Raw genomic sequence first — 20,939 nt, 5'->3', positions numbered from 1 at the left:
CGATGCTAAATTGGCCTCAGGTGTGCATGCGAGTGCGAACGGTTGTCTGCCTCTCTGTGTTAGCTCTGTGATAGACCGGCCACCTGTCCAGGGTGTGCCAACGACAGAAAGAAAAATACACAAAACAAACACTTCACAAAGCCTCCGCAACCCAAACAGCACTGCAGCGGCTTCTGAGGTTGTCTCAAATAAGCTCTCTAATAACAGCCTTTCTCGAGTCTCTTTGATCTGCTGCTTTCTATGGCTGTGGACTAGCTGCTATCCTTGGAAAGAGGAGAGAAAACTTTACCCCGTCTCTGTACTGATGTCACCCCAATTCGGAACGGGACCTATCCTTGAAGCTTCGGTCCATCACAGTTCACTGACATATTCTTCTTAACATTCAATTAATGTGGTTGCGAGAATTATTTTGGAAATGAAAACCCTTAAACGCTCACTAGCCAGAAGATGGGGGCCTGGAACTGTCTCTCCACTCTCCCCACTCTTTGCTTCCACTACACTAACATTGATTATTTTCCAGACTGCCACGTCAATGTCTGTGTGTTTTGGGAAAAAGGTCTGCGTATACAGAGCAGTGCCTGTGTGAACCTTGAGCAGACAAGGGCCACTCTGTTAGTCATCATTACGACACACATGCAACAGAAAGGGGGTCACCCTAAACTCTTTAACCCTATCACTACACGCGACTCAGGGGATGACAACGCAGTAGGACCCGTGCATTCCTTCTCCTTTTTTTGTAGGGGAGGGGGGTTGTCCTCGCAAATGCATCCCCCAGACCCTCATACCCTTTCAGTTCACAAAAGAAGAAGAAAAAAAAAAAGCCAGGAGAGGCTGGCCTGTGGGCGGGGAGTATGATAATAACCCCTAGAGGAAGTGAGCGCAGTGTAGTGGAATGTAGTTACCATTAGTGGGAGTTGAGCTGAAGCTGGCTAACAGCTAGCCTGCTATGTTGAGTTTGAGCCGGAGACGCTGAGGAGAAGAGTGATGAAAACATGCCTCACTTCACAGTGGTACCGGTGAAGGATCAAGCTCAGTCCAACTACGACAGCCTAGAGGGGATTAACTGGGTTGATTACAGGGATACTGGACAAGATTGCCCTGATCATCAAGACACTGTCAGCTCTGATGGTAAGTCTCACAACTTTTAAACACCTCTTTATTTCTCAGCTTTGACTCCAGGGCACTTATCCGGACATTTGACAGCTGAAAAGTGTGTACTGAAAGTAATGATCCACAAGTTGTTGGTCCCAGAGCAGCATGGTAAAAGCCTTGCTTTGTCCCGAGAGCCTTCTGAACAGCTGGTTGAATGGTTACCATGGCAATTCTCCAGGGCCAGAAAACAGTACTCCTAGAGGCCTGTTTTTGACAGCTCACTTTAGATCATATTGCAGGAGCGCTTCCTTTATGGCTTTTGGAAGTGCTGTTTTACTTGCTGGGTAAATCTTTCAACGCTAACTCGTGGAGGGACGGGTAACAAAGGGAAAACAATGAAAGGGGTGAGAACCGCGGGGGGAAAAGACACTACGGGGGTGGGGTTGTGTGAGTGAGGCTGGTATCGCCGCTAAAAAAGAAAAGGCCTCAAGTGCCTCCCCGCACAAAAGATGGAGCTCTCTTTGTGCCAGGGGAGGATTTCCTTTCACCGAGATTGGCCGCTCAACAACACAGAAGCGGATTTCTCCCTCCTCGCCTCCCTGCCTCAGCATGTCTCTCGCTGTAATTCACTTGTTTCTCCACTGTATCAACATAGAAGGAGCGGGGCCAGTCTGACAGCGGAGAGGGAGGATAGGGAGTGGAGTTTGTAGCCGCTGGGTATGATTATGTTAGAGCAGCGCTGGTTTGTGCGTCGGCTGCAAGAGTGAACTTTTTTTTTTCTTTTTTTTCTTAAATACCAGACACACATAGGCGAGGCCCTCAAATAAAGCGCCCACTCTTTCCCGAAGGCCCAGGAGCCTGGGCTGGGCACAGGCCCGCATAGTGACTTGCCATCTATTTACAGTGTATTGCATTACCGTGTAGCTGACTGTAATCTTCCTACTACTGAATAGCATCAGTGAGGATCCAGGCCGTAAACTCTTCCAGGTGTTAATGAGTTCACAAGCCCCCAGCGGGTGAACGACTGGTTGTTGTTGTGCGTTAAATGTGTGAGTGCATCAACTCGCTAGGAAACTATGCCGCTATGCAGATGAGATGAGGCACGCTCGGGTGAGCTCAAGTTCTCAAACGGGCTGATATTTGAAGCGTAACAAGAAGGAATCTCGACGCATGTTGACCCAGCTGCTGGTCTGTTTATTTCTGGAATGCGTGGAAGTCACTCGTTAGAACCAAACAGCATTTTTGAACAGCAGAAATGCGAGCTAATACCTAAACGTCTAGTGATGTCTGAACAGAGGTTTCACATAGGCCCATACAACTGGCTTTGACAACAGAGTCAGATGTCCTGAAATAACCCTCTGTTTTGTGTTAGCTTCTCAGACTCCGGTTGCTCTTTAGCCGTGTCTTCCTGCTGTCCTAATTCTTTCTGACCCACACGAAGAGGGCTTCCTGAAGTGGGAGAACAGCCTCCACTAAATGCAGATGACAGCCACATGAACGAGCGTAGAGGAGATGAAGGACATGAGACTGTGACGAATAATGAGAGGGTGGCTAAAAGGCGCACAGCGTGTCGCAATTTGGTTTCAAACCGATACGAAAACTGCATCCAAAGGCGCATACGGATTTTATTGCGTACTTCTCCATCCTTAGTTTTCCATGTGACAGCGGGAGCATGTACTGGATGATTTCATGATGGGAGTGGTGTACCCGGCTGTGTTTCATGGCGTGTATCTCAGCCACAGTGTGACGTATGCAGCAGTGAGGAAGTGACACACTGCTGAGTCTGTTCCCAGCAGTGAACTCAGCTCTGTTCAGCCCAGGACAGGACCAACATTGCGGTCATTGTAGAGCAGTGCTTCATGCCCTAAAATAGCATCCAGCAAAGGGAGGGAAGTTTTGCAGCCCTTTCGTTCTCTTCGCACTTTCTTGCTGATGCTTAAAGTTCAAAAAGAGGAACATGTGCGTGTGTATTTTTAACACAGCCCAAGTTTGTAGAGCAAACACCAGAAAGTCACAAAGAATTAAATTTTCTTTTGTATCTTCTCTGTGTGTCCACACCTTTCTCTTGGCTTTTGTCTGATCTCTTGTGAATGATTCATGGATGTAACATCCCAAGCCTTCATCATCATCAAGTGAAATACATCAAGTGAGAGTATGTTCTCTCGTTAACAAATGCCTACAAGGGGTGATTGATTGGTGGCCTAAGGCAGAAGACATCAGTTAATAAACCTAGCGCATTTATTTGTAATGAAATTTCCCTCTGACATTTACACTCAGTTGTGGACCTCTAAAAAGTGTTGCACGGCAGGAATGACTGTCTTTGAGACGGAGGTAGCTGATGACTGCATGAAGGTCAGTGTTGACCAATTACCTAAAACTGAAATATCTCAGCATCCTCTGTAGAGATTCCAGGTGTACAGTATGCAAGGTAGAGCAAAAGTATCCTTTCCCAAGCTGAAGAACAGCAGCTACTGCTGACATTATTAATGAATTTTAAATACAATAGAACATACGCAGAATAAACATTTCCTCATCTCATCTCATCTTCTGCTACCCCCGGGTCGCAGGTGGCCAGTCTATCCCAGGGTATAAATACTTCCTATATATGACGAATATTAAGCTAAAATAACCAAATGCCTTTCTATTCTCATGTATCGGACATATGTTGCAGGAAAAGTACACCTGTAACAGAGACATGCTGTGTTGTTATTTTTAATATGCAATGCTAATGCAAAAACAAGCCCATCTCTTACAGTTTGGCCTCTACTTAAAACAAGTCTTTTATTCCTACTTTTATTTCTCCTTGTACTCATTGAACTAGTCTAGCTGCTCTTTGGTGCCGACCACGTGGCTCTCAGTGGGTTTATCAGAGCTGTTTAGCACCAAACCGCTGCTTTCTGTGGCTGAAACAACACTGATAAGAGAGAATAACTAAATCAGCTGAAGGTCATAACACTAAAACTATGAGACAAACTACACAAGCTGAGAGTGGGCACACGTGTCATTTGATCCATTCAGTCTAGACAGCAAGAAAATAGAGCAAGTGCACTTTCTGCAAAGAGAGATGATACGGTCTAGTTGTGCGAATATGTCATACAAGGCAGGTCTTGAAGAGCTTATATATATATATATTAAAAATGAGTGATGTATTTTTGGAGAATGCAGCCATGTGTTGTCTCTGTAATTCTGGAGAACACTTCTTGTCATTCTGTCTGGCATTTCTCTCATACAGCCCTTGAGAGATAAACACACCGTGGCAGAGGAGCAAATGAGATCATTGCATCGTGCTTTAATTAAATTATTTGCCGCGCACAGTTTTCCTCAGCGCAACTATCTTCCCATCCAGTCATCAGCCGTCTTTGTTCTGTCTGCTCAGTCGCATCAAAGTGACAGCGCGGTAAATAGAGCGGCTCAGATGTGTGGTGTCAGCTCCAGACAGTCTGAATGCATTCGGTGTGTCCTGTTCTTCTTCACCGCCTAAACAAACATCAAGCACACATAAGTGTTTGCATAAGTGGCATGCAAGTAATTATTTGCTGTGGTTTTTGCTTGGTTGCGCGGTGAATGTGAGCCACGCAAAACTAAATTTCTAAATTCGTATGTTGGTTTGCATGGTCAGAGTCATATTAAAGCATATTATCAAAAAGGTGCGACGTTATTGCATGTTCAAATGCCTGCATTTGAAATATTTACAACTCTGTCCTCACTGAGATTTATATATAGACATAAAAGTAGGAGGACATTGTTATGTAAAATGTGAAACACCGCTCTATGGACATATTATGGGCATACCAACTAGCATTGGCACACAGCAGCGATGAATTTAGAAAAAGAGCGCATATATACAACTGCAAAGTTCATTAGATATCTAAAACAACTTTGCAAAGAAATCCAACATCGATTACACCCTTACAGACATTTTACTATTTTTTTTTAAAACCTATTAATTCTATACACACACGCGCACACTGATGCCCTTTTAGTTAATTTGTGTGTTTTTGGGAGGCTGCTGTACGATGCACCACTTCCCGCCCACCTTTACCCCCCGAGGTAATCAGTCGGAGCTGGCATCCTTTCCTCATCATTAGCGCACATCAGAGCTAATATGTTTTGCCGTAAGGCGCAGCAGGTTAGCATTCCTCTGATCTGTTCAAACTCCACTCCACATGTAAGGCAGCCATTACAGCTAACGTGGGCCTATTGCTGTAACAGAATTACATTGTTTCTTGTCCACAGGCTAGGGAGAGAGAGAAAAAAAATCTAATGGAATCAAACAACTGTGAAAAGCTGCAGATGTCAAGTTCTTTCATTTTGCATTGCCAGGCTGATTGTTGTTTTTTTTTTTTTTTCAAAATGACAGTATTTGTGTGCTCAAATGACACTGTATGCTGTGCATACAGTGTCTATACTGTGTGATGTCTGTCTGTATGATATAAGTGCAGTCATACACTGTACGATAACATACTGTAATGTTAGTATAGTAACTGTATACACATGTAAGCACACAATCACACAACTGGGACCCTGCCTTAGTGATGAGTGATGATGCTTTAGATTATGCCACCAGAGCTGGTCTAGTTTCAGTTGTTCAAACACTTTTTGACTCATGCAGCCAGCTGGAAAAACCACACATTGTGTGTGGACAGACAACAATAGAGAAAAAAAATCCCTTTTTCTCATTACAGTTGCTACCACACATAAACCAGTGGCATAATCAAACATAGCTTTGCTTTGTAAGCATACTTCTAGTCTATTTCACTGCCTCTTTTCCACATTGACACGCCCGTACCCAGATCCACCCACAGCAACACACACAAAGTAGAAACTTGTGTTTCTACTTGTGAAACAATTGCCAATTGACACAGTGCATTCTTTAGCCCCTAACCCTACCCACCACAACTTAGTGCCTAACCATAACAGATAAACTAATGCCTTAAAATCAAGTCTCGACAGGTTCAAGCTCTCAAAATAGCCCCACACGAACCACACGACCCCACAGCATTGGTATTCCGCGCGAGTCTGGACCCAACAACTTAATAAAAACACTTTAACACTCAAATACACTCCCTCCAAACACCTGCAATCAGCAGAACATTCTTGCCAGTCCACTGTATTGGGGGATTAAGCTCTGTGACCTCTCACAGTTTTAAGTCTTAAATGTTTATTAAAGAGGAAGTTTAGCAAAGAGGCTTTTTTTTTTTTTAAACCCTAAGAAGCTGATTTATAATGGGGTTGTTTTCAGTGTTTAATCCACTTTCAAAAGAGCAAATACGCTACTGTAAAAACACTTATTTTTATTTCTTATTTTTTCCAGTTTCTCCAAGCTACTTTATAAATCATGGGGAGGAAAACTCCAGCTCTGAAGTGCATAGCCTATTTGGAGAAAGTCGAACAAAACTTGAGCAGCCGACAGTTAAATAGTTAAAAGTTAAAATCCACATCTTAAAGTGTTCCAGTCAAAGTCTGTAGAAAGTGTACATATGCCCCTGATTAAGTTCTCTTTTCCTCTGTACCTGCTTACGAACGTGTCAGGCCTACAGAACTGCCTCTGATCTTCTAGCTGTGGTTGGTAGTTGCGAGGTGTTCTGTTTGAGGGGGAGCAGATGACATGTCAGTACACGCCGCACTAAAGCCTCTGCTGTTCTTTGCTCGCAGCGTGACGTCTGTGCGCCTTCATAACAGGCCAGTTAATCTTTAATCTTTTAAATTAGACATTTAATGTGACGTTATTAACAAGAGACCCCCACTGTCTCCTCAGCTCCTCGTTAAAGGGAGTTTTGTGCAACCTTTCCAAAAATAGACAGATGATTATCGACTATTTCATGCTTTCAGCATTGAGGTGACCGTGTAGAGCCCTGGGTTTAGGCCAACACTGCTCGAGTACCAGTTCTTTTGAGAAAAAAACTAAACAAAAAACACATCAGGGATAAGACTATGACCACTTTCCTAACACCATCAGTTGTCACACATCAGAGAATAGACACGGGCTTTCTGAGGGTGTCCTGTGGTGTCTGGCTACAGAATGTTGTTAGTGGGGACAGAGGGGAGAGGCCTCTGTGGATCAGGCTCGTTCCAGTGCGTCAGTCTGGGACCTAGTGAATTTGGAGGCCAGGTCAACACCCTGTGCTGTTTTTCATGTTTTTTGAGTTGTTCCTAAATCGTTTTTGTGCATGTGCCTGCATCAGATGGCTGGTACATGTCTAATGACTTGTCCAAGATTTTCCCTGGGGAACATTGCAGTATCACAAGATGGTCTATGTTATTTAAATTACCCCTGCCAGTGGTCATGATGTTATGCCACATCCTTTATCCTTTGTTTCCTTTATATCAATCAGCACATGTCTTATAATCCACATCCCTCATTGACACACTGTCGTCTGTTTCAAATACACATATTGTTACGCAGAGGCAACACTAGAGGACAGCATTGAGATTGTTTTCACTCTGATGTCTTCCCAAGCAGTGCTACTGTCTGGATGTCTGGATCTGAAAAGCTGGAACAGCTGTAGTTTGGCCTCAATTGCCCCATTTTTAAATAAAGAGAAGGCACTGGATTTAAACAAGTCTTTCGGACTGATAACAGGAACTGATCAGATTTCGGTGGCAAGTTTTTTTCTAGTAAGAGTCAGAATACAGATAGTGTAATACTGCAGCGCACTGAGATACCTTCAAACCTATGGCGTCATTATTAAGCAGGCATGTGCTTTACATGTGTGTCTGTGTGTCTGTGTGTGTGTGTGTGTGTGTGTGTGTGTATAAGCCTGTGAATTACCACTGATTTCTCCACTCCCCGTCTCTCACCCCCCTCACCGTGCGCCATGTGTTAGATCAGGCCCCTGTATGAGCGTTCACCCAGGGTGACCGGGCATCCTGGATAGTAATCGACAGTTCCCCAAGCCAGGGCACAGTGTACTCTGCCGCAGTCTGCACACAGCACATAACTATGCTTACCCACAGTGATAGCGGCAGCATTGGGACACAGAGCACAGGTGAGTGAAGACCAGCAGTGGAGTTGAGCCTTTCACTCGCAACAAAGCTGGTATTCTCCACGCAGCGTAGAGAAGAGCGTTCTGTTTCGTGCACACTTGGCAAGTTGGGTGACTTTTTGTTGCAGCTTTAATTTGGGTTTTAAGATGCCGCTGTTAAAGTTTACATGCTCCAATAACCCAAGGTTAGGTCATTTCTAGGTAATTGGCTGCGTGCACGGCTGTGTTTGTGAGTGTGAGTGTGATAAATCTGGCAGCGCTATACTTTGCGTGCAATAATTGCCCCGGGCCTCCGTTTGATTCTTTTCTTCAGAAGCAGAAATTAATGGGAGTGAAATCTAATTACATGCCTGTTTGTCACCTGGACTCGTCTCTGTCGTCCCTTGCCACATTTTGCCTTTCGCTGCAGTTTCAACGGCACGAGCTGTGCTTCTAAAGTTGACTGCGACACGGAGACTGTTAAGACGCTTCCACAAGCAGTGGTAGTTTCTAAAGTTGAAAATGGAATACCGTGGAAATAAGTGCTGTTTCTTTCATTAATTACTGTACTTGAAATATTTGTACTGGTTGTACTTTTCCCAGTGGAGATTTTCTCTTTGTTATGTCATATTTCAAAATATTTCAAAGCTTCTTGCATAACTGGGTCAAATGACACATTTCCTTTGTATTTTGAAAATTTTAATAAGCAGTCTTGTCTGCAAGCTGGTGACATTTTTTTTAAAAAAAACAACCTGTGTATCCATTAATTACTGTACTGAAGTGATTACATAAATTTAGCTACTCTAGAGTGTAAAGCAAAATGACACCCTATTAAACTGTGGCCTTTTAACAGTGTCCTTAAGCTTTCATGTATTTTCTTCTTGTTATGTGAAAGAAGCTTCTGAACAGTGAAACAGCTTTATTACAGTAATCTCCTTCTGACAGGCATTATTCCATTTTTCACAGCAATCATGTCACTTTACCGATATCGACATTTTCTTTGTTTGGCTCAAAGTAAATTGTTGCTTTCCCCTTGCCTTCTCCAATGACAGGACACGGGAATCATAAAGAAGACAGCCCTTTTCTCAACAGTGCTGACGCTGGCAAGAAGAATGACTTCTATGACAGGAACCTGGCTTTGTTTGAGGTTTGATATTTTATTGTACGATATTTCTGATAACCTGATAAACTCAAACCAATCAGAAGAAATTAATTTCCCTTTCCTGTTGTCGTCCAGGAAGAGCTGGACATCCGGCCCAAGGTTTCCTCTTTGCTCAGCCGCCTGGTCAACTACACCAACATCACTCAGGGCGCCAAGGAACATGAAGAGGAGGAGAGTGCCGAGGCCTCACGTAGGAAAACCCCCAAGGTCAGTTGTTAGGCAAGAGCAACAGTATGCCTCTCTGTTTTTGCAATGTTTGGAAACACTATACTTCTCCGCTGGCTATCGGTCCAAGTTATTAAGGCTCGCTGATTGATGGCTCATGCCTTTTTACACTCTGCCGTCAGACTGTGCCCGTGTAAGACCTGGATACATGCAAAGAGCTGATAACACGATCGAGTGACCTTTAAAAAGTACATCGATCAATACTCATGATCAATACACTTGTTTCCTGAAATGTCAGGCTCAATACTCCCCCCCTCACTACCCGTTTCCATCTCTCGCAGTCTCCCAACATGGGCACTCTGATGGGAGTGTACTTGCCGTGCCTCCAGAACATCTTTGGCGTGATTCTTTTCCTCCGACTGACCTGGATTGTGGGGATGGCCGGCATCTTTCAGTCCCTCCTGATCGTCCTCATGTGCTGCTCATGTGTTAGTATGCAGACGCACACACCCACTAATATGCCTCAGTTAAGTCCATCGCCATTGCGGGACATTGGCCAACATTATATTGCAACACCGCATAGTTATCTCATAAGGTTACATAAACTGCAGTGGTTATTTAAGGTGAAAGAATATCATGCTAAACTAGTTTCCAGGCTGTATGTGCCACGAGATTAACGCCTGAATCTCTTTTAGCTTTCTTTCACACCCACAAGTTGCACATTTGGTATGAATATGCACACAGTATTTAATCATGTGTCCACATTTCTTTCACAGACTATGCTCACCGCCATATCAATGAGTGCCATTGCTACTAACGGTGTTGTTCCAGGTAATACTCGGAGTCCCTTTATTGTGTATTGTGTGCAGCTGAAACTGATTTTTAGCTAAGTCATTGACTGACTTTTTATTATGACTTGCACTGATCAGCCACTACATTATGACCAAATAAGTAGTGACAATACAGTGTTCTGCTGGGAAGCTCTTGGACCTGGCATACGTGTGGATGTTACTTAGACATAACGTACCTCCGTGTGTTACTCATTATCGTGATCCCCTTTTGTATTTTAATACACACTGCGCATCTTCCGGGGAAAGCGCTGCTTATTCGCTCCACATGTACACATTTCTTTTGTGTTTTCTTGTGCCCAATGGGAATGTATTGTTATGTTCACTGTGAGTTTTTTTTAGTGGCTTTCCGTATGTAACATCTGCTCTTGTCATTTGTAGCTGGTGGGGCGTACTTCATGATCTCACGCTCTCTTGGCCCTGAGTTCGGAGGAGCCGTGGGGCTGTGCTTCTACTTGGGCACGACCTTTGCTTCTGCCATGTACATACTGGGTGCCATTGAAATTTTCTTGGTCAGTCTGTACTGCTGTTTCATTCCGTCTAAAAATTACATTACGTGAATTTCATACAGACTGCATGTGCAATAACAGCCCTGTTACGACGTTTCCCTCCTCAGAAATATCTGCTCCCTCAGGCGGCCATCTTTCATGCCACAGACCATCTTGGGAGTGACAGTGCCATGTTGAACAACATGCGAGTCTATGGCTCTTTATGCCTCAGCTTAATGGCTGTGGTGGTTTTCGTGGGAGTCAAATATGTCAACAAGCTGGCTTCTCTTTTCCTGGCCTGTGTCATTATCTCAATCGTCTCTATCTATGCCGGGGCATTAAAGTCATTGACTCATCCACCAGAATTTCCGTAAGTCTCGTTAAAATAAATAAACAGTCTCAAATGGATGTGCTGTGATTCATAAAATGAGTGTTCTACTGGACATGGGAGTATTATATGTATATACTGTATATATTACAATGATTCGCATAATAAAAAATATTTTGTTTTGTATTTTCTTCTATGGTTACAGTTCTGTCTCCCATCTGCAACCAATCACTTTCCCACAGAGGGGAACACGGCCCTGTTGACTTTTTTCTCCGTGATGTTGACAACGTTTTTTTCTCTGTTTCCCTGCTATAGGATCTGCATGTTGGGCAACCGGACTTTGGTGAGAGATCGCTTTGACGTGTGCGCTAAAACTGTAATCAACGGCAACCTCACCGTTCCCAGTCAGCTGTGGGACCGGTTCTGTATGCCTGGGAACTTGAGCAGTGCACAGTGTGATGACTACTTCATCCAGAACAATGTGACAGAGATACAGGGCATCCCTGGACTGGGCAGTGGAATCATTAGAGGTAAAATGAGCTCAAGCTTGGTGCAGGGCACAAAATCTAGTGAACCTCTTTCTGTCATCTTCTGCCACCATTACAGTATCCTTCAGCCCACCCAAAGCGTTACCAAGATACAGTTGGTAATTACGACATGCCATGCAAGTTTCAGATTCTTTAGGATTTCCATTATCTGTCAAACTCTGTACTGCTTCAAGAATGATCAGCATCTGTGGTCTGCTGTTTAAACGTCTGTTTTTACTGTGATAGATAACATGTGGAGCGATTACCTGCAGAAAGGGGAGATCTTAGAGAAGGCGGGCCTGCAGTCGGTGGAAGCCCACAGTACCATGGAGAACTTTGGCATGTATGTGTCAGCAGACATTGCCACATCCTTCACTCTTCTGGTTGGGATTTTCTTCCCATCTGCCACAGGTCAGTGTCTCAAAGCAGACAATCCAGGTTTATAAGCAACTTGTAGTCCACTGTAGAAAAACAAGATCCTTTTAACTTTATATGACCTGAAATCATGATATGCTTTGACAAAAGCTTACGAGATTGATTCATAAAAAAATATTACATATTTTCCATGTAGTACAAAGCCATAAAGTACAGTTAGCAGCCTACCCAAAGTACACTTAGCAAGTTTTACACCCAAAAAATGTCCATACTCTCATTTTGAAGAGTGGAAACAAACGACGCAAGCTTTGAATCTTCATCAAATCTAGCCACTAGGGGGCATTACTAATCAGTTTTCAGTTGTTCCCTGATGTTATGTACTCTTACCTCCCTGTTGCAGGTATCATGGCAGGCTCCAACAGATCTGGTGATCTCCGGGATGCTCAGAAGTCCATCCCTGTGGGAACTATCTTAGCTATCACCACTACTTCACTTGTTTGTATCCTGATTTTTGGTGATTCGAAATGTTTTCACCTCAAAGAGGACAAGAAAACAGATTTCTAATATACATTTATGACCCCTTGACCTCCTTGATTTCCTGTATTCAGATTTAAGTTCTGTGGTCCTATTTGGGTCCTGTATTGAAGGAGTAGTCCTGAGAGACAAGTAAGTGACTTTGTGTCTCTGTGGGTTTACGACTATTAAAACACTACGTGTTGAATGGAAGGTTTATCCATATTAAATCAGTATATATTTGCAGGTTTGGGGACGCTGTCAGAAAAAACCTGGTGGTGGGAACTCTTGCCTGGCCTTCTCCATGGGTCATCGTCATTGGCTCCTTCTTCTCCACTGTTGGGGCGGGCCTACAATCACTCACTGGGGCTCCGAGACTTCTGCAGGCTATAGCCAAAGACAACATCATTCCTTTCCTTAGGGTAGGACAATAGACAGCGACATTGCTTGTACCATTTTCACAGGATGTGGAAACAATCAATCAAATGCAATACTCCGCAAAACAGACTTGGCACAGATTCCCAATTTTATGCTCGTTTATTAATTTCCTGGGGTGGCACAGCGGCTTGGTGGTTAGCACTGATGCCTCCCAGCAAGAAGGGTTCGAGTCCAGCTCGGGCCTTTCTGGGTGGAGTTTGCATTTTCTCCCTGTGTCTGCGTGGGTTTTGTCTGGGTACTCCGGTTTCCTCCCAACTCCAAAGACATGCTCGTTAGGCTAATTGGTGACTCTAAATTGACCCTAGGTGTGAGTGCGAATGGTTGTTTGTCTGTGTGTTAGCACTGAAATAGTAGTAGCAGATGAGATTACCCTCAAATTGCATTCAGTATGACGTGCTAGACATATTTGCATTCGGTAATATTTGACTTGTAAGCTTATTTGAATGATCCTGCACTAACCAAGAAGTGATTTGCATTGCTCTGGTTAAAGGTTTGAATTAACACACACACACATATATATATATATTATTTTAGGTGTTTGGACACGGAAAGACCAATGGGGAGCCTACATGGGCACTGCTGCTGACTGGACTCATAGCTGAGCTGGGGATCCTTATTGCCTCACTGGATATGGTGGCTCCTATCCTCTCCATGTAAGCTCACATAAATACCACATGCCTTTGCCATATGAGGTACTCGCATAGACTGCATGGGCAGTCTCCTTTGTACCTACAAGATTATGTACTTACAAGTTTTATTTCCTTCAACAGGTTCTTCCTCATGTGCTATCTCTTTGTGAACTTAGCCTGTGCCGTACAGACACTTTTACGCACACCCAACTGGAGGCCAAGGTTTAAATATTACCACTGGTGAGTAAAGGTGTAGTAAAGCCAGAAGCATCAGAAGAGCTGGCTGCGTACCAAATGCACTCTGATATGACAGTCTTGCACCAAACCCCACGTTATGACTGCTATGACGGAAATAGTGTAAGTGGTGATTCAACTTTATGATCACTTTGGTGATGTGGTTTGTGGTGCTGGCAAACCGGATTGCACCAAACACAGTAGTGTTTATGTAATTTCGATGAAAATGGGGTTGTCAAAATAATAGAAACATTTGTAGCTGCAATGCAGTGTAATTGAGTAGTACTACAAGGCCTCATGAATGCAAGACTGTTATATTAGAGTGCATTTTTTATCAATAGCACACCCAATGAAGTGTACCCAAGTATTTTATTTTTAGCCCTGCTGCTTTGCAAGGCAGGTTGTAAGTGGTTTTATCCTTTTCAATCCGGAAAGCTAGAAGGCTTGTTTTGGTCTCACCACTATTTTTCCATTACAAGACCACCTATTTTCTTGGAATTTAAATACATAATCTCAGATTTATGTATCAAACCCACAGGGCGCTCTCATTCCTCGGCATGAGTATGTGCCTGGCTCTGATGTTCATCTCATCCTGGTACTATGCGATTGTGGCCATGGGCATAGCTGGGATGATCTACAAGTACATTGAGTACCAGGGGTACGTCTGGTGTCTAATCTGTGTTTATTGTTCCTGTCCTGCATTAAATATTCTGTCTGGACTAATGGTTGTGTCAGTGCACCTCTTTAATGGTCAGTGACAGAAACCTGATCATGTAATTTATCTTTTTTCTTGTCCTCGTGTTTTATCTGTTTCATGCACCAATAAAAACAGAGCAGAGAAGGAGTGGGGGGACGGTATAAGAGGATTGTCCCTTAGCGCTGCACGCTACGCCCTGCTAAGGTTAGAAGTCGGACCCCCGCACACCAAGAATTGGAGGTACGGCTAACCTTGCAGGATGCGTGACTTCATGAACATTTGAGTTGCATTTCCGTGCAGGCATGTGCAGGTTTTCACTTCCGTGTTCAGGTCTGGGAAGAGCAAAGCACTTTCTTGTGAATAACATACAACATAAACAAATAGGGTAAATATGTATTACCAGCAGTGACACATATTATATATATAGCACACAATGGCCAAGTGTCATTAGTAAAATATGTATGTAAAACATCTGGCGGAAGTTCTGGGAAGAGTTATTTCCCAGTTTTAGTTATTAGCTCGTTTGCTGGTCAGTTCCGGTATGTTAGCATGCCAAAGGGTTGCTTCACTTCCTCTAACATTGTCACAGTGGTCAGTGTTGACTGATGTGATTGCCGAGAGAAGAGCAGGAGCAATGCAATGATCTTCTGAAATTGCCTAATAAGGAAGATGGTGAATGAGTTAAATAAATTTAATATATTAGATAATGTCTGACTAATGCCAAGGAGCAACAGTGATACGTAATGCCAAAACTATTTACAGTTTTAGTCTAGAAATCTCATTAAGTCAGGGATAAAGGAAGACTTGGTTTGAATCAACAAAATGCACAGAAATGTTCTGCGGATGTGTTCAAAGTCCCAGTGTATCTTCCTTCCCCATTGCCAGTGACTAAACTTATTTTCTTCTGACCTTTTGATCGTGCCTTTGTTTTCAGTACAGTTGCAGCACTAAACATGAAAAGTGAATTTTTCTCAACTTGTCTGATACATTTGTGCACTGCAGACCACAGCTGCTGGTGCTGCTGAAGCTGGATGAGGACCTCCACGTAAAATATCCCCGGCTGCTCACCTTTGCGTCGCAGCTGAAGGCAGGAAAGGGCCTGACCATTGTCGGCTCCGTTATCCATGGCAACTTCCTGGACAGCTACGGGGAAATGCAGGCAGCTGAACAGGTAAATACTAAAAAGGGGTGCATCGAACACTGTGTTGTTCTGTATTGTGCTGAGCTGCTGACTGTGCTGTAACTGATTGTTAGAAATGAGCCCTTTGTTATTTCGGGGGGAAAAAAACAAAGAAACTGAGACATGCTTCAGCACAAACTGTAAATTTATGTCACATTTCTTACACAGGTGCAGTTGATTTTTTTTTTATATTTGTCAAAAAAAAATCAGAGGACAATGCTTGAAATAGCTTGTTGTTAGAAGTAATTTCTCATAAAACAAGGAATGGGCAGTCCAAGATGTTTAATAATGTGATTATTTGGTAAGAAATTAAAATTGTGTGACAGTAGCTTAAGAAATGAATCATCCAATCTTCACTTTACTTCTTGTGCTGCCGGTTCACATATAATGTATCAGAACATGACATTAGAGCTCGGTCTCACCCAGGAGGTGCTGAAGCAAAAAACAGTTTTGATTGAATTTCAGCCGTTGAACAGTTTTTTGCAACACAATTTTTTTTCACCACTATGAAATATCAAACTATCAAAACCAGGCTACTAAACCTAAAAAAACAAACAAACAAACAAAAAACAATAAAAAATACAGGCAAAAACTACCATGCTATCCTTTTTTTTTTTTTTTAATTATTATATATTCATCTTTTATGACGGTCTGTTCTACATCTGTTTTACATAAATACTCGATGACTTTATGAGCTACAGTACAGTTTGTCCCCGTGGTTTCTCTCCTAGGCTATTAAGAATATGATGGAGATCGAGAGGGTCAAAGGTTTCTGCCAGGTTGTGGTGGCGTCTAAAGTGCGGGAGGGTGTAGTCCACCTGATCCAGTCCTGTGGTTTGGGGGGCATGAAACACAATACGGTGGTGATGGGCTGGCCGTACGGTTGGAGACAGAGTGAGGACCCTCGAGCCTGGAAAACGTTTATCAGTAAGAGTCTGAGATACTGTGATGAATAATGTTGACTAGTTCAAACCTAAATGCTCATGTGTGGTACTACATACTCTTTATATTTATATAGAGGTATGAATATGCACTATTTGGATATTCAAATGCATCCTGGGTTGGCATGTGTGAGACACGCATCTTATCACTTGCAGTAGGGGTATTATCTGTGATATATGTAAATTCCACAGCATGCATGTTGTCATCTCTACGCAGACACAGTCCGCTGCACCACAGCTGCCCACCTGGCTCTGATGGTGCCCAAAAATGTGTCCTTCTATCCAAGCAACCATGAACGCTTCACAGATGGCAACATTGACGTGTGGTGGATCGTCCACGATGGGGGGATGCTTATGCTGCTGCCTTTCCTGCTCAAACAGCATAAAGTGAGAGCGATTTTTGGAAATGCTTGAGACTTTGGTTCCTTTGGGTGCTTTAGTTTCACTGTCTCTAGACTGCAGGATGCTGTTTTTCTACTTTTATTTTATGGTATACGTCTGCAAGTGATTAGACGCATACCTCTTCTGTGTTGCACATAGTTTTACACACTGTTTGCATTTAAGGTCTGGAGGAAATGCAAAATGCGCATCTTCACTGTAGCGCAGATGGACGACAACAGCATCCAGATGAAGAAAGATCTGGCCACGTTCCTTTATCAGCTGAGAATAGAGGCCGAAGTGGAGGTGGTTGAGATGGTGAGAGATCCTCTTACACAACTGCTAATTTGAGAGAAGGTGAAGACTTATATAAGCCCTTTTGTGGATAGGAAAACACAACTCTCATTCATTCTGTGTATTTAAAACTGCAACTGAAACCAGATGTTCATGTGGTGCTATGCCATACTGAAACAAACAAAAGTACTTTGTTTTTACTGAAAGCCTGGATGCTTCAACAGAACTCTAGTACTAATAAATAACACGTGCTTCACACATGACCTTGTTAAAGTGTAAACACTTTTTACCGGGTAAACACGCAAGACCCACAAGTCAAACTTGACATCTTACCAAAGATCATTAGATCCATGTCACATAGTGTGTCTGCAATAGTTGGACTGCTAAAATCGCAGTGTATAGAAGCCATTCATTCATTTAATACCACCCCCATTTCTCACCAATAATTTAACAGAGTTTTTGAATACTTCCACCTGTCTTTTAACATCAAACCAGAAGAATGAACAAAATGGCCTATACCAAGTTATTCTACAGTATCTGCATTATCCAATTAACCAAATTATGAGTGTAAACAGGAACAATGTACATTTGTGGTGGTATTACCACGAGTGAACACAATCGAACAGGAAAACTCCATTATTGTGACACAATAACACAGGATCCAGTTAACGCGTCTGGATGTCAGAGATTATAACACACGAAAAAAGTAATAATTTATCATTTTTGAAGCTTTTTGGAAAGATATTTGTGTTGTTAACAAGAGAAAATATCTTTACAAATGACGAATTAAAGTGTTGAATTTATACTTTTTCTACAGACATGAGAAGCTTTTCTGCTTTTTTTCCCCCAAGTTTTAATTCTTTAGGTTTTTAGTTAAATCAGACACGTGGTATTACCACGAGTGAACACAATCGAACAGGAAAACTCCATTATTGTGAGTTTTTTTTTTTTTTTTTTTTTTTAAATATTGTTGTATTTATAATGCTATAAATGGTGCTATAGAGAATATTTATTTAAAACTCTGTTTTAAATGGTGGTGGGGTGGGGTGGGGTCAGGGTGGGGGCCTGTGCCCCTGTAAAGCTGCACTCCTAGCAACGCCCCTGGTTTAAGTGTGTCTCATTTGCCACTAACATGATGTTTCTCACTTCCAGCATGACAGTGACATCTCAGCATACACCTATGAGAGAACGTTAATGATGGAGCAGAGGTCCCAGATGTTGAGGCAAATGAGGCTATCCAGTGCAGAAAGACAAAGAGAAGTACGTTGGGTTTGTGGAAATATTAAGTACAAGTAAACTATATCTATACTGTACACTGAATTGTGTAACATATTGACAACCAAAGCTCACAGCCTCCTTGTTGGAACCTGCAGGCTCAGCTGGTAAAGGACAGACACTCCTTGGTGCGCATGGGCAGTCTTTACTCAGATGAGGAGGAGGAGGTGGTGGAAGCTCCTCCGGAGAAGGTTCAGATGACGTGGACCAGAGAAAAGTGCGAGGCCGAGAGGAGGAACAGGAACAATGCGCCCGAGAACTTCAGAGAGCTCATGAGCCTCAAGCCGTGAGTCATTCGGTTATATTCAGCCTCAATATGAAGAAATCCCAAAAGTCCTAGTACAACTAATTGCCCTTTTGCACTCCAGGGACCAGTCCAATGTGCGGCGAATGCATACAGCTGTGAAGCTGAACGAGGTAATAGTCAACAGGTCCCACGATGCTCGGTTAGTGCTGCTCAACATGCCGGGGCCGCCTCGGAACACAGACGGAGACGAGAACTGTATCCTTTGCCATCAAAAAGGCTGTTTTTAGGCTGCAATCATTGTACACGGCGTGTTTCTGTTTGACTTCCTGAACTCGTGCCTCAGATATGGAGTTTCTAGAAGTGCTGACCGAAGGCTTGGAAAGAGTGCTGCTGGTGAGAGGCGGAGGGCGCGAGGTCATCACTATTTACTCATGACCAGTTAGAAGCTGCTGCACACGGGCCTGGACCTCGTCAGAATACATTCCACCTCCAGACAGGAGGTGCTTCCAGACAGTTCTGGGTATATGCATCAATTTGACATTTTTTATATGGACTTTTGAATACAAAAGAGGTTCATTCTATTCTTGTAGAATATTGGGAAGCATTAGTGTGCATATCTGCCCGTCCCTTCCTTACAAATGAAAGCTGTTATTGATCTTCTTTAGAATGTATTACCTTGACAAACATAAACAAAACACAAAGTATTTTCTCATGCGTAGATCACAAATACCTCTTTTTGAGATATGTAATAGCAAACCTATATTTGACACATATTGCTCAAGAAGATTTAGTGGTATGCCAAAAAGTTTATTCTAAAACCGCTCTTTGACTATTTCGGAGCCACACTTCTATTTATTTATTTATTTCCCCAACTTTTCCCCACCGAGGTCAAAGACGATGTTCCTGCAGGTGATGAACACAGCGTTGAGTTTACTGTATAGGTGACACAGGATCCAGTTAGCGCGTCTGGATGTCAGAGATTATAACACACGAAAAAAGTTATAATTTATCATTTTTGAAGAGAAAATATCTTTACGAATGACATTTAAAGTGTTGCATTTATACTTTTTCTACAGACATGAGAAGCTTTTCTGCTTTTTTTTTTCAAGTTTTAATTCTTTAGGTTTTTAGTTAAATCAGACCCAGTTTTTGATATTTTTTTTTTTTGTATATTCACAATAATGCAAATCTGTATGGTACTTTTATACACAAGTGGAAGAGGATACATACTTGTGTGAGTTAACTACTTTAGCCTTTGAGGGATGCAGCTTTACGCTATTCTGATCTCTAGTTCAGGCGTCTTCCAGACCAAGTTGTGTGTTTTTAAAAGGGCTTTTTCTTCAAAACTCAGTATGATCAGTGTTTCAAGACAGCATTTTATCAATAGCAGCTGTCTTTTTATGCTCACCAAAATATACTGTACCTAAAGGCTAATCAATGAGATGGTATGCAATTATTAAACACTAAACACAAATTCAAAACAGTGCACCGTCACTTGAAAAGCATTGTATCTTATGGATCTCTATGTCTGCAGTGCTGTAATAAAGCTAGGAATATTCATTTTTGAAGAATCACGAGGCAATTATGTCACAACTGTATAGTTACGTGAACATCAGCATGACCACCTTAGAAAGCAGATTTCCTTTTTTTTGGTGCTTATAAATTAGAACCAGTAGTCTTGACAAAGCAGGTTTTTTTTTTTTTTTTTTTTTTTATACCACAGCTGGTTTGAGGAGTGACTGCTGTTCTACATTAATGTTTCATTGTGCAAACACTGCAGTGACCTTACAAAGGGCTCTTGTCTGTTCAGCCAAACAGCTCACATTAAATGCACTTGTCGTGTAAAAGGCTCCATAAGAACATCTGTTTTTGAACTTATGTTGTGGTTCTCCGTACAGTGCACTTAATGTACACTTACACAATAAATTAACTGCTTCCTCAGCCTGATGACCTCAACTCCAGTTGCTCAATTGAAGCTGCTCATTGACTGGTCAACAATAATACAACAAAAGTTTTTTTTTTTTTTTTTTAAAGTGCATCTCTACAGTTTTATTTATCAGTGTTATTCCATACAGATTATGTCAAAATACGTTCTGCAAGGTCAGCAATAAAATTAATACTGAATAAATAAATTTCCAAGCATTGAATAATGTTCCGTATATA

At 42.4% G+C, this 20,939-nt stretch overlaps 1 protein-coding gene across 1 annotated transcript; it reads left to right on the top strand.

Moving 5' to 3' along the window:
- The first annotated feature begins 885 nt into the window (after window positions 1-885).
- On the top strand, window positions 886-20,923 carry slc12a4 (solute carrier family 12 member 4). Its single transcript, XM_047581073.1, has 24 exons — window positions 886-1,128; window positions 9,110-9,204; window positions 9,295-9,426; window positions 9,726-9,872; window positions 10,161-10,215; window positions 10,614-10,744; window positions 10,849-11,090; window positions 11,364-11,578; window positions 11,822-11,986; window positions 12,351-12,449; window positions 12,559-12,616; window positions 12,711-12,885; window positions 13,436-13,554; window positions 13,672-13,770; window positions 14,303-14,422; window positions 14,597-14,701; window positions 15,464-15,632; window positions 16,373-16,568; window positions 16,800-16,969; window positions 17,147-17,278; window positions 18,407-18,514; window positions 18,628-18,815; window positions 18,898-19,031; window positions 19,120-20,923. Exons 1-24 carry the CDS (start codon window positions 993-995, stop codon window positions 19,209-19,211), a joined length of 3,282 nt encoding a protein of 1,093 aa, XP_047437029.1. The 5' UTR covers window positions 886-992; the 3' UTR covers window positions 19,212-20,923.
- Window positions 20,924-20,939: the final 16 nt, after the last annotated feature.

Source organism: Mugil cephalus, chromosome 3 (genome assembly GCF_022458985.1).
Source record: "Mugil cephalus isolate CIBA_MC_2020 chromosome 3, CIBA_Mcephalus_1.1, whole genome shotgun sequence".
Lineage (NCBI taxonomy): Eukaryota > Metazoa > Chordata > Actinopteri > Mugiliformes > Mugilidae > Mugil > Mugil cephalus.
The sequence above is the reverse complement of the archived record's forward strand: the minus strand, read 5'-3'. Positions and strand labels throughout refer to the sequence as shown.

What these genes read in the sequence shown, in the direction of transcription:
- slc12a4 (XM_047581073.1), top strand. Translation starts at nt 993, where the DNA reads ATGCCTCACTTCACAGTGGTACCGGTGAAGGATCAAGCTCAGTCCAAC. An exon ending in TACTAACGGTGTTGTTCCAG is followed by an intron (nt 10,216 to 10,613) that starts GTAATACTCGGA and finishes TGTCATTTGTAG; the next exon opens with CTGGTGGGGCGTACTTCATG. An exon ending in CCGCACACCAAGAATTGGAG is followed by an intron (nt 14,702 to 15,463) that starts GTACGGCTAACC and finishes TGTGCACTGCAG; the next exon opens with ACCACAGCTGCTGGTGCTGC.